General features: G+C 36.7%; 1 protein-coding gene and 1 long non-coding RNA gene across 12 annotated transcripts in view; one reads left to right on the top strand and one right to left on the bottom strand.

Annotated features, from left to right (window-relative positions):
* Positions 1-14,386, top strand: part of LOC129764948 (glycine receptor subunit alphaZ1) — a 131,095-nt gene that overhangs the window by 108,858 nt on the left and 7,851 nt on the right. For 9 of the 10 annotated variants that reach the window (XM_055764622.1, XM_055764624.1, XM_055764629.1 and 6 more), the window contains exon 6: positions 5,627-5,704. The exons of the other annotated variant lie outside the window; for it this stretch is intronic. In XM_055764622.1, the coding sequence (XP_055620597.1) occupies positions 5,627-5,704 (78 nt within the window). The remainder of the gene's footprint in view (positions 1-5,626; positions 5,705-14,386) is intronic. 10 annotated transcript variants of the gene reach the window in all.
* LOC129764954 (uncharacterized) overlaps positions 12,721-14,386 on the bottom strand; it is a 31,648-nt gene continuing 29,982 nt past the window's right edge. Inside the window, exons 1-3 of one of the 2 annotated variants that reach the window (XR_008741306.1) lie at positions 13,599-13,640; positions 13,141-13,539; positions 12,721-13,084 (exon numbers count right to left, since the gene is read on the bottom strand). This is a non-coding gene — a long non-coding RNA (uncharacterized LOC129764954). Of the gene's footprint in view, positions 13,085-13,140; positions 13,540-13,598; positions 13,641-14,386 lie in introns of those variants that run through there. The other variant, XR_008741305.1, reaches the window with a different exon arrangement.

Here is a 14,386-nt window from a genome sequence, read left to right on the forward strand (position 1 = left end):
TTGCATAAAAAATATAAAAGTTTGGAGTGTTTTTTAAAACAAACATGATATGAAAATTCACTTTTTTGTTCATTGAACCGAGCCGAAACAATAATCAATCTATTCTTTAAAGCGGTTTTATTAAACGGTTTTATTTGGCTTGCCCTGTAATCTGTTTGTATGTTTGTATGTTTGTATGTTTGTAACATGTTTGCCTGTAGCGCTAACCCACAATAATAAAAATTTAACCCCCTTTCTATTGACCGATTGATCTGAAATTTGGAACACACCTTTATCTCTGTAGTTTTTATAAAACTGCGTATTTCATCATCTCGAAAATCCAAGATGGCGACCGCTACAAAATGGCGGATCACATATTTTTCCAAAACCTCATCGATATGGGTTTTCCAAAACCCCATCAATGTGGGTATCAAATGGAAGGGCTTGACTAGTAGAATACAGTTATTTATGAAAAAAGCAAATCCAAGATGGCTGCCACTACAAAATGGCGGAATACATTTTTTCTCAAAACCTTATTAATATGGGTATCAAATGAAAGGGCTTGACTAGTAGAACACAGTTATTTATGAAAAATGCAAATCCAAGATGGTTTCCACTACAAAATGGCGGAATACATTTTTTCTCAAAACCTTATTAATATGGGTATCAAATGAGAGGGCTCGACTAGTAGAACACGGTTTTCTATGAAAAACACAAATCCAAGATGGCTCCCACTACCAAATGGAAGACTACATATTTTCTCAAAACCCCATTGATATGGGTATCATATGAAAGAGCTTGACTAGTAGATCACAGTAGATCATGAAAAATCCAAATCTAAGATGGCCGCAATCACAATACAGGTCGGACTCGATTATATATAGTCAACAATTTTTTTCCACAATTATTTTCAAATCCTATACATAATCGAATCTCAAGAAATCTTTTTTTTTTCATTAATGTATGAATGTCAAACATTAATAGAAAAATATCTTTTTTGTGATTCGATTATGTATTGGTTTCGAAAATTAACGTTGAAAGTGAAATTGCGACTATATATAATCGAGTCCGACATATATAACAAATTACTTTATTAAACGGTTTTATTCAGCTTGAACTGTTTGTATGTATGTTTGTATGTCTGTAGGGTTGTCCCACATTAATAGAAATTTGACCAATAGGAACTGACCGAATTTATAGAACACCTTTATCTCTGCTGTCATTTTAAAACTGCTTATCCTATGATCTTGATAAATCCAATTTGGTCGCCGCTACAAAATAGCTGATTCCATATAATCTAAAAAAATGTTGATTGAGATGTGTGTATCAAACGAACGAACTTGACTTCGAGAACACGCTATGTATATTTGCAATCCACTCAATATCGGTATCAAATGAAATGAATTGACTAATAGAATACAATACAATGGTTTTACTGTAGAGAAACATTCTAATGAAACAGATAATGTACCAAAAACTAGAAAATAAAATAAGTTAAAAAAAACTTTTTAAGTTAAACGGTTTAATTGTGATTAATCATAATAATGTACTAAAAGCTAGAAAATAATTAGGCAAGTAGCAGTTAGCAGTTATCACACCTCTCCTTCATTAGTCTAGTGCCTTTATAGGACTAAAATAAAATCGTGGGGCTCGTTGAATTTCCATTATCCACAATTAGCGACTTCATCATATGTCCCACGATTTTATTTTAGTCTTATCAATGCCCTAGACTAGTAACGGATAGTCTGAGCTCTGTCGAAGCTATCCGTTCAGTGAGGCCGGAAAAGCACTCGCCGTACTTCCTTGAGAGAATACGAGAAATTTTGAGTGCTTTATCCAGACGCTGTTATGTCATTACCTTTGTCTGGGTCCCTTCACATTGCTCAATTCCGGGTAATGAGAGGGCTGACTCATTAGCAAAGGTAGGTGCAATTGAAGGCGAAATTTATCAGCGTCAAATCGCCTTCATTGAATTTTATTCTTTAGTTCGTAAAAATACCATCGTTAACTGGCAACGCAAATGGAACGAAGATGAATTGGGCCGGTGGCTCCACTCAATTATCCCTAAGGTTAGCCTCAATCCGTGGTTCAAAAGTCTGGACTTGAGTCGGGACTTTATTCGCACCTTCTCCCGACTCATGTCCAATCACTGTTCGTTAGACGCGCTGCTTTTTCGTTTTAATCTTGCCGACAGCAATCTCTGCGGTTGTGGCCATGGTTACCACGACATCGAACACGTTGTTTGGTCGTGCGAGTTGTATCTTGTCGCCAGATCGAATTTAGAAAACTCCCTTCGGGCTGGAGGAAAGCAGTCCAATGTGCCGGTGAGAGATGTGTTGGCTCGGTTAGACCTTGATTACATGTCCCAAATATATGTTTTCCTTAAAGCTATCGATCTTCGAGTGTGATTGTTCATACATCCTTTTCCCCTCCTTTTCGTCCTTCGCGAGCTATCGGTTCCCTTCCTACTAACATTAGAATAAGTTAAATTGTAAACACATATTAAATGTAAGGATAGTTTTAAGAATTGAGTGTGAAGTGTCAGTGTGAATGAGAATGTGAATGTGAATGTGAATGTGAATGTGAATGTGAGTGCGAGTGTAAACACAAATCTCCTTACATCCCATCCTTTTCCTAATGAAAATGTGTTACCCTTCTAAACTCGAGTCGACCGCGAGTAATCGGTTTCCTATTTCATTAACCATAGAATTAAGGAAACAACATGTTGATATATGCTAGTTGAAATATAGTTAAGAGTTTGGCTCCATTAAACTTATGTAACTGAGCCTGTAAAAATAATCGGATTAATAAAAAAAAAAAAATGCCCTAGACTAATGAAGGAGAGGTGTGATAACTGCTAACTGCTACTTGCCTAATTATTTTCTAGCTTTTAGTACATTATTATGTTTAATCACAATTAAAAAAAAAATTATTTTTACCTTCGGTTCGTCACCGTTCTCGAGAACAGGTAATCGATTGTTAACCAAAAGCTTCTTGGCCGACGGATCAATGGATTCGTCCGACAGGTCGGCGACATTTGTAGATCGGGAGCGCTTACCGTTGCTGCTACCACTTGTGCTAGAGCGCTTTTAGTCCACGACTTGGTTCATTGGGACGTCGACGTCCAGCGCAAAATAACAATACTTTTTTACTTTAATTTACTAGACACTACTTATCACGAGCAAGAGAAAACACGTCTTTACTGCTCGACACAACAGCAGAGAATGACGATGAAAATTTTCCTCAGAGAATATGAAATATTTTTACGCTAGCGACAGCGTACTTACTGTGCAAGGGTGAAGTTTACGTCACAAATATTCTCTTTTCGTTATCCCTTTCGCTGTTTCTATTCTCGCGGCTGCATAAGCTGCCCGTTATTGACAGCACGGTTCGGTAAATACCAGTGCCGAAAATATTCACGTTCACGACACTCGAATACGGCGAATTTCAGTCTGCCTTGTATTGATAACCTAGTGCTCAAGCGAGAGTCGATAAATATGAAACAACGCTATCAATGAATACCAGTGGAATGAACATCTACATCAGCTTGCCATGAATGATATTCGTAGCGTAGAAATTGAGGATCATTGTTAGTGAAAATCAAAGCATAAAATTCAACGTCAACCAATTGAGAGTGAAATCGATTAATGGTAAACTCATGGTAACTCATGCTATGTTTTATGAATTTACTCCCGATTGACTGGAAATGGTCTACACCCCCTTTTATATGGGCAATGGGTGACAATAACAATGAGCAATGGATGAGCGGAAAATATCATAATCTTGTTTTGATTTCCGGTTTAATGATACGCACAACACCGAACAACGGTCAACGTTCAACGAAAACTAATTTTGTCTTTTCCGGATTCATGGTCCTTTCATTCGTTCTAAATATGGAAATCGAACACGTTTTCAAATAAAAATTCACTACAAGCGATGAAGATCAACTTAACTTTCGTGAAAATCACATGAAATTATTGACAGTAATGAAAGTGCCTGAATGCAGGCTTTCCGAAATTCGTTCATGCTGTTTTCGTTCAATGTACCAGACAAAGTTCTGTATAACCACTATATCGGTTTGGCATTGAATGGCTGTATATATATGGCGTGGATTTGTCGCATATTTCTGTGTGATATTAATAATGATTTATACAGTTCATAAATCATTTAGTGTACCTTCTTACATTGTGACAATTGTGTGAAACGTGAATCATTTGTATATAACGCGTTATACGGTGTCATACGGGCGCATCATACGAAATTACTCCTACAACGCGTTTTCCCAAAAGCGAAACTAATCTAAAATTTTACTGTGAATTACTATGTTTTTGTTCCTCTGTATGTCCTTTACAACAGCTCGAAAGTAATGACAATTTTGCTAAGAAAAATCTGTGATCAGTGCAGTGTGATCAACAAAGAATGGATTGAAAGAGCGCTCTACTTCAAATCTATCGAACGCAGACATTCGAATCAAATAATATTTTATGATCGATCAAAATATTTGATGAATCATTGAAAATGATGAATATCGTTTTCATAAATTCTTAGGAAACACAAATATCCACATTGTTGAATGATATAATTCCAAATTCCCTGCCTACAATACTTCCTTCTAACATTGGACCCTCTCGTTTTTGTATACATCTTATGGTGTGGAAATGAGTATCGTCATTTGACCTATTAACTTATAAGAGATATTATTTTACAGATGTTGTTTTACGATAAATGTTCCAGTTAGTTTAGTTATAATTATTACCATAAAGTAAACACTGGCTACCCTACAGTATACCAACACATTGCACCTTTAATTCCGTGTTTTGGCTTTCTGTGTTCAGTTATGGTTCAGTTGCGCTTCGTTATCATTTTTTCTGATCTCAGTGTTTGTATTGCCAGACTGAATCCATTTTACTCACTGCAAAAGAATAGGCTCAACGTGAAAATTGACCGCCATCGTGTGCTACCGAGGAAGTCCAAAATAAATAACAAATTCTGCTTTCTCAAAACCAGTCGGAATAACACCTCAAGTTGAAGGTGGCATATGCTCATGAGCGCTACCCATGGCTGGATGCATCGCGAAAAAGGAACGATTTGCCACCGACTGAGGTCTATTCGGGAATAAATTCAAACTTGAATTTGTGCTTTCTTGAAACACGCCGACATGTGCAATGTACATAAGCGATTTAGCCGATGAACGCTATCGATAACCTTTACCTTCTAAAGTTTCTTACACAATCCGGCTCCCAAAGGGCGCCACATCAAATCCGAACTGCATCTACAGATATGGGTGTTCAAAACCATTGTTCCAGATAGCTACATACTTATGCATATAGCCATGAACAGACTTATATAGTACACCCCTGTTCGAGGTTTTCCGTAGTTTTCCTTCAACTGTAGCTCGTGGCCATGTTTTGCGCTATTTTTAAACGCCCGCATGGCAGCGCAAAAATCTAATTTGACCAGGTTTTTTTGTTTGTTTTTATTTTGTTTAACCCGAGACTCATCATTCCTATCAGCAATAATTGGCACCAGATACCTCCCAAAGCAAAAGATGCAAGAGCCCTCACGACATCACAAACGTAGCAAACCACAATGCATCCGATAAGCCAAACCCGAATACATACAATCCAAAACGAACCGATTCTTGCAGGTCAATCTTTTATAAATGAAGGTATAAATAGGGTTATGTGTGGCAAAATCAGTTGTATGACATCCGTACGTCAGCAAGGTGAGTACGTTTGATTTGGGCTATTGATTGATTTTTGGCCGCACCGTTTTGCGTTTGTATTTTGTATTCCGCTGCAAATCATGCGTCATTATTTCCCACGGATCGACTCATTCACCTTCCTTTCCCTGAGATTCAGGGGGTGTGTTTGTAAATTGTTGATTGATGTATTGTGGTTGCATCCGGTTAGTTTTTCACGTCGTTGATTCCGTTGATTTGTTGGAAATGTAAACAGGATATTTATAAATTGCCACAGGCACATGTGCGTGTGTAGTGCTCTGTACTGGGTCATTCGTTGCAATGGTTTTGGAATGTACACACATATTATTACTTCATGAAGAATGCCCAAAAAATGATGAACGATAAAAATCTCAAACTGAACAAACATTGTATGGTTACAAACGTCCTTTTGTATTCCTATGATTAATGACTTTCTTGATCAGCATATTTTGGGCACAATGAGAAAATAATTGTTTCGACATTTTCACCTATTGGCCACCTAACCAAAACTCATTAGGTCTTTGCATTGTGTCGTAATGTCCTCTTTGTTAGATACGCATCACATTTGTGGAAAGATGCAAACGATTATGAACCGAATACTTATGCATTATATATGTTTGATCCATGTTCATTTGTATTCCAAACGACAATCTTGCCATAATCATTTACACACAAACTGCTTCACACTCAACAGCTTTTAAATAGTAGCTACACTATAACGAAGACACATATGATAATATGAAAATAAAACTAGATTACGACACAGAATAGTAAAATTCGATAATCACTGAATACACTACATATAAAATCACTGAAACACACCTTTGTCACATAGTAAATGGAAATCGATTCACAAAGAAAATCTTAAAACTGACTTAAAACTAAAAGTTATCTTCTGAAGACACTTTTCCTTGTAAAGTTTTCCATTCATGGTTGCTCTAGTGAAGGAAACCTTTGTTTTCTTTCCGAAACTACAGATGTCTTGTCAAATCATTACCTTGTAAGCGCATTTATCTACCAAGATAAATTTGAACGTTAACAAGGTAATATTTCAGCTATTCTATGCCAAACCGATATAGTAGTTTTCAGATTCTCCTGAAAATTGGTAAAACGGTTCTCTTTCTCGAAATAACATTCTATGAAACTGTAAAAGTAGCTTTAAGCATTTGCAATATTAAAACAGTATTGTGATGACAAACTCGAGCGTTTTAATTTCTTCACATTTATCTATATAACAAAGGAATCCTATGGTCAACTATTTGGCGCAAGATTATCAATAATTTACTTATAATATAATGGCATTACCATCATCTCATAAAGGAAATATATTTTCCACAGCCATCATCATAATTCCGAATAACCGGAGGAAGGCAACCCAATGTGCCGGTGAGAAATGTGATGGCTAGGTTAAACCTTGATTACATGTCCCAAATATATATTTTCCTAAAAGTTATCGACCTTCGTGTCTGATTGTCCTTACATCCTTATATTCTCCTTTTTCTTTTCCTTCGCGAGAGATCAAATCCCTTCTTACTAACAATAGAATATGATGGAATGTGAATACACATTAGATATAAGATAGGCTTAAGAATTGAGTGTGATGAATGTGAGTGTGAAAATGAGTGTGAACATTGTCAACATATCCTTATATCCCTTCCTTTTCCTGAAGAAAATATGTCACCCTCCTAAGCTCGAGTAGACCGCGAGTAATCGAGTTTCTACATCCTTGACATTAGAATTAAGGAAAAATGTTTATATATACTTGTAACAATACAGTGAGGAGTTTGGCTCCTTTAAGCTTATGTAACTGAGCCTGTAAAATAAACGATTTGTAAAAACAAATTGAAGAGCGATGCTAATAACTTTTTGTGCAATTTTGGTGGAAAAATCAAAGAATAGAAAACAACCGATACTATTAAAAAGCCTATTTGTATTATTTTTTCATTTTTTGCGGAGACGAATGAATCGAAATATTTCTTGAACATGTTTTTTTCCTTGAATTGTTTTTTTTTATAATTGAAAAACACCAAGCATAAAATAAGACTAATTTAAAATTGAACATAGGCGCAATGCAATTATTTACCTTTTTCAATTAAAATATAAAAAAAATATATGGAAGAATGTCCACATGGACCACTGGGGGGTGGTATAGTCATTGTCCATGATGATGATGATGGTCCCGCCACCTTCCCCTACAAAGGTTTGAGCAAGACGAGTTATGTCCACGCTTGTCCACGAAGCGGGAGGGGGAGCCTAAAATCGTGCTTTTTCTGTACACGTGATATGTGGACAGCCCCTTATGAGATAGTGCAGAACCTTATGGCTTCAAGAACCTTTTGGGATTAAGGCCAAGGTTCGCGCATTCGAGTATAAAGGCAAAATAAATTAAATGAATGATGCCAAAATTAACTTCAATTATTTTATTACTTGCTGAAAATTTGGTGATGACCGAATAAAACCTCGAATCTTGAGATTGAATTTGTGTGTGCGAATTTTAAACGGTACACCCTTTATCGTCAGAAACAATACCTAGATATTTAACTTCGTTAACCGGTTCAACTAACTCATCAACAATTTCAAAATAATCATCGAATCTGATTTATTGAGGACATTAACATGTATTTAGTTTCACTAAATCTCAACTGTATTTATTTCAATTCTAATAACTAAGCAACAAAATGAAGATCTTCGTTTGGATGTTTCATAGTTTGATTACAGTGCTTGAAGAACCAATTGACATTACAAAAACGCTATATCCACCATATAATTAACATTTTGATCGCCCCGTCACCCAGATCTGGGTGACGGGTGTACAGGGTTTTCCATTTCGGGCTTCCGAAAGTATACAGCTCTGCGCTGACAACCGTTTGACATAGCTGTCAACCAAAGCGTCATATCGTTAGTTGAATGTCTTCCATTTTACAATATGGATCGTTTTAGCATCGCACAACGTGTTAATTTTGTTAAATTGTACTATAAAAGTGATGAAAAACCGGCAAATGTTTTTCGAGCATTATGGATGGATTTTGGTCGTCATGGACAGCCTACAGAGCACACAATCGCTAATGTAGTGCGTAAATTCGAACAAACTGGATCCGTAGCGGATATTGTGAGACCTGTGCATCATCGTAATGTGCGTTCGGCCGAAAATATTGCTGCTGTTGCTGCCAGTGTGGAGGATGACCCGAATGTTTCGATTCCACGGCGTGCTCAGCAATTGGGCTTGTCAAACTCATCATTGTGGCGAATTTTGCATTTGGACTTGCACCTACATTCATATAAAGTCCAACTGGTACAAAAATTAGAGCGTGGTGACCATGGAATGCGTCGGGCATACGTCGATTGGGTGAACGAACAACAGCAGCAAAATGCTGAATTTTCGCATCAAATTTTCTTCAGCGATGAGGCACATTTCGAGCTCGGTGGCTATGTGAACACCCAAAATTTCCGTATATGGGGCTCAGAAAATCCACACGTGATTGTTGAGAGGCCATTGCATCCGCCAAAAGTCAATGTTTGGTGCGCATTATGGTCTGGTGGAGTCATCAGGCCGTATTTCTTTGAAAATGAGGACGGCGAGACGGTAACTGTGAATGGTGAGCGCTATGGCCGCATGTTAACAGATTTTTTTTTGCCACAAATTGAAGATATGGATACGGATGACATGTGGTTTCAGCAGGACGGCGCCACGTGCCACACAACACGGCCGAACATGACCATATTGCGAACGAAATTTGAGGGACGCATAATTTCGCGTTTTGCTGATGCCAATTGGCCGTCCAGATCATGCGATTTGCACCCGCTAGACTTTTTTTGTGGGGTTATGCGAACGACCGTGTCTATGCCAACTCTCCGCAAACTTTTGAACATTTGAAAGACAACATTCGTGAAGTTATGACCGAGATACCGCCCCATATGTGCCGAAAAGTCATCGAAAATTACCTGTTCCGGATCAAGATGTGCGAATATATTTTTTATACTATACTCTTAAACGGTTTTATTCAGCATGGCCTATTATAAGTATGTTTGTATGTTTATCTGAAGGTTTGTCCCCCTTCCTGTTGACCGATTGATCTGAAATTTGGAACACGCTGTCGTTATAAAACTGCGTATTCCATGATCTAGAAAATCCAAGATGGCGGCCGCTACAAAATGGCGGACTACATATTTTATCAAAACCCCATCAATAGCCTTGACTAGTAGAACACAGTTATTCATGAAAAATGCAAATCAAAATGGAAACATTTTTTTCAATTCATCAATATCGATATGCAAATCCAAAATGACGATATGTTTTTTCTCTAAACCTCATCAATATGGATATCAAATGAAAAGACTTGGCTAGTGGAACACATTAGATCATGAAAAATCTAAATTCAAAATTGTCTATTACTTTTATTCATAAAACTCTCGTACAGAGCAATCCCACCCCAAAGCTGCTGAACCGACCCTCTACGATTTTTTTGAAACTTGGTACAAAACTATCTAAATTACTATTTTGATTATTATATGACCAATTTAAATTACAACTGATTTTCTTATAGGGCGTAATTAAGATGATTGATCTTTCTTTCAAAAAATTGTAACTCAAAAACCAGATGTCTGATTAGACAAAGTTATTGGAAAATCAATAAACCGTTTGAGAAAAATAACATTTTGAATGTACTGTTAAAAAATCATTCTTAAAAATAATATTAAAAACTTTTATATCTTTTTGTCGTCTATAGTAAGTTCTGCTAATATATCGTCCAGGTCTTCACGTGCGTATAGTTCCTGAATATCCGAATCGGAACTCGATGAGATAATACAGGTCGGACTCGATTATATACAGACTTATATGTGATTCGATCATATACAATTTTGGACTCGATTATATACAGTTTGTATATAATCGTTTGTATATAAAAATTTTTTTTTATATTTTTCAAATATGACTTATTTCAAAAACAAATTTAACTTTTTAACGTTAAGGTGTAAGTTAAGTGGTTGTTACATGTACAGTGGGGTAAAAATCGTGATTTTTGAAGATGTTGCTTGAATTTTCACCAAGAATTGTTTATATCGATATTGCAGCCAAATTAAGAAAGACAGAAGTTGGGTGTCAAATAACGAATTGTAGGACGGTTAGAGAGTTTCAATTTGATTGATAGAAACAATCTAGTTTAATATACATTTTTAGGATGAAATTAATAATAACACATTAAGAATTATTAACTTTCAAATTTTTAACTTCCAAAATGTTATTAAGATCCACTAATTTAGATGTTCCACTACTATATCCTGTACTAAATTCCCTCATCTTTCAAATGAAAGTAACAGAATCGTATTACGTTGCGTTCTTTGTAATGTAGAGCCAGTTTGAGGCATCAAAGACCGAAGCAAAAAAAAGTTCAATAACTCTGTCATTGTTGAAATTCGAACAAATGCGTAGAAGGATTTTTTTCATCAAATTTGATCATCTATCACTTCCTGAGAGAATTTTGACAAATTTATTTTTTTCATGTGAGAAAGGTGTTTTCTGACTTTAAGGGGATGAATCAAAATTCAAATTCCTCTTTTATATACCGGAATCGATTATATACAGTGAAAAGAAATCAAAAACTGTATATAGGGGAAGTCTGGGCAAGACGCCCCTGTTAAGCAAAACAGGGTGAAACATGTATTTTTACTACACATTTTAACGTTTTTTTTTATTTTTTTTTTTTTTTTATCTTCGCTTATTTTTCGTCGGCCTATTTCCGCCACTTTAGTGCCAATCACCGACATCAGGGAGGCGACTCCACCTGTTCCTACCTATCAGACTCAACAACTCATGAGCCGGGCCAACTTCTTTTACTTCCGCTCCGAAGGAAGACGTAACCAGAGATTTTTCGCCTCAGAAAATCCCAACGACGCCAGCTGGGATTGAACCCAGGCCGATCGGATTGTGAGGCTGTTACGCTAACCATACAACCACTGGCGCCGTCCATTTTAACGTTTCTTCACATCCACAACGTAGCCACGTTTGTTTTCTTTGTATTGAAATGAGCAACAACGATTACGAATAGGCAAACCAACAGAAATAACGAGAATTCTGAACGCATTCATATTACACCATTCTCAAATAAGCGAGGCAAGATGCCCATATGCGTGTCCAAAACGCACCACAACAACTAGTCAAAATGTCAAACGATATCGAAGCGTTTATTTTGAATAACTCTTGATTCGCTGCTTATATCTTCCGCTTATGTTTCTACCAGTTAGAATCATCAGATGATCTCGAATTTTCGCCAAAGAATTTTGAATCCTATATTTTTGTTTACAAGCGTATCAATATGTGCCGCTGTTCATAAATATATTGCTACGTGCCGCTGATCACAAATGTGCTGCCAGACTTTTGGCCTTTGTATTTATGAGTTTTTCTTTTGGTTCAAAGGTTTGCATTATTCTTAACAATGGAGGTATCTTAGTAGTCAGAAACATTGGAATAATTTTGTTCGTTCTGGTTCTTATTACATAATACAAGAAAAAATATGTGAAAATGGTTTCGTGCTTTTCAGAAACCATCTGGGTATAAAACAACTGCAGAAAATATCTGAGTGAATTGGTAACACTGGAACTGACTAACTCTTTATTAATCTCCATACTGGAGCGATGTGCCCCATTATGAGATGGATTATGAAATTGCATTTTGATATAAATAATGCTCCAAAAGCGGTCAAAATTGCATGAAATCATGCAATTAAGGTGAAGGTGAAAGCTACCCACATTCCGTTTTGCCTGCCAAGATCGGGTCGATGAAATGTCAACAATCGACCTCAAATGCTGCCACCTTGCAATCGAGTTATCGACCTTTCATATGCATTCATCGAACAACTTGACGCCACTTTTTCGCCAACATGTGCAAGGCGTCGACCTGCTTGCAGCGCTGCTTCCAGCACTGCTTGCTGCTTGTTTGTATTGGTTTGTTATTGAAAATGAAAAGGAAATATATTGATCGATTTTAATCATTTTATTGAAAAAAATAATAAAAATCCATGTATAATAAAAATAATAATGTATATAATGGAATCGGTGCATCCGGGTTGTCTGGATTGACGATTCAAATCCGACTGAGTACATTGATGAATACCTCCTTGCCCTGGATGACACAGATATGTGGCTCAATGTGCGTGAAGCACGGGATCTCCGATGGGGAAAATTGCTCGAAATACTATCGATGGCCAGGTCCTGATACTGTTGCTGTTGATGCTGTTCCCCGGAATAGCACCCTGGTCTTAAAGGATACTGTTGCGGGAAAGCTGATGCTGTTGGCTGGTGTGACAGAAGTGGAAATAAGCAATGTGGTGATGAGGGAAATCATCTTTCTCACTCGCCGATTGACTGAGTCGGATGTATTCATAGCTGAAACAAAATAAAATGATTAGTAAGTGAAAAGCAGAAATGAATTCCCTACTCACCAGTTGTATGATCCGGATAAAAATGCGAACATTAAAATATCATGCGATTACGTTCGCTTACCTCTGCTGTTTTCATTCTACTATACAACGGAATCAGTGCATTCGGGTTCCTCCGGGGTGGTAATTCAGCTGAGCAAGTTGATAAATACCTCCTTGTCGTTGAGTTTTCGTGTCTGAAGAGGATTTTTGAATGTGCGCGAAGCACGGAACCTCTAATGGGGAAAGTTCTTCGCAATACCATACCATGGTCAAATTCTGCTGCTGCTGCTGTTGATGCTGCAGGAAAACGGATGTTGTTGGACGCTGTGATAGAAGTGGAAATCCGCACTGTGGTGATGGGAGAAATCATCTTTCTCACTTACCGATTGATGGAAGCAAATGAGTCGAATGCATTCATAGCTGATAAGACAAGATAAAATAATTAATAATTAAAAAGTCGAAATATATTTCATACTCACCAGTTGTATGATCCATTTGTTTTTGTTTGAGATGACAGTTTAGCGGAGTGAAAAAAAGAACCACCAGTGATTCCATTTGGTTTGTTTAATTATTCAGTATTTTCGACTAACGAACTATCCGCGTTGACGATATTGGGGAATAGGCATGACAGTATGGATTTGCAGAAAGAATGAATACAGTTTTGAAATGAAAATTACGAATGAACATGATTTTTCCTTAATCAAATTAGTACTCTATGTAAGTGAAAATCACCATTGCCTGCAAGTGGTGAAAAAACGTCATAAAAAATATGTTTTGAGATAATTTTATATTATAATGACAAGTTTTTTTGAGAATATCTGAACGTCTATAGAAAATAATTCAAATTAGGGTCATGACAACGTACTTTAAGTAGAAAAAATTATGCCAAGAAAAATATTTCATACAAATTTTAGCAAATATAAACTGATTCGGGCCGACTAGTATGATAGAGAATAGTTTGCCTCATACAAACTAATGCCGTATCTAGATGTCGATACCTAATCGTCATCATCGTGAATAGGTAACAGCGTTACGGTCGTTGTTAGGTCGATGTTTTTTTCGTCGATTGGATTGTGGGTAGCCATTGTGGTAGTATAGGTACACCCACGTGTAAAAATCAGTTAATAGTGTTTATGAGAGAAGAGCAAAGCACACGTAAATAGATCAATTCAGACTGTGTGGCGCTTCATTCACACGAATCTTTGAATACATTTGAAAAAAAATAACAATTCAATACTAAAGTAAAATGTATGAACGATATGTTCCG

The sequence above is a fragment of the Toxorhynchites rutilus genome, chromosome 2, assembly GCF_029784135.1.
Source record: "Toxorhynchites rutilus septentrionalis strain SRP chromosome 2, ASM2978413v1, whole genome shotgun sequence".
NCBI classification, from domain to species: Eukaryota; Metazoa; Arthropoda; class Insecta; order Diptera; family Culicidae; genus Toxorhynchites; species Toxorhynchites rutilus.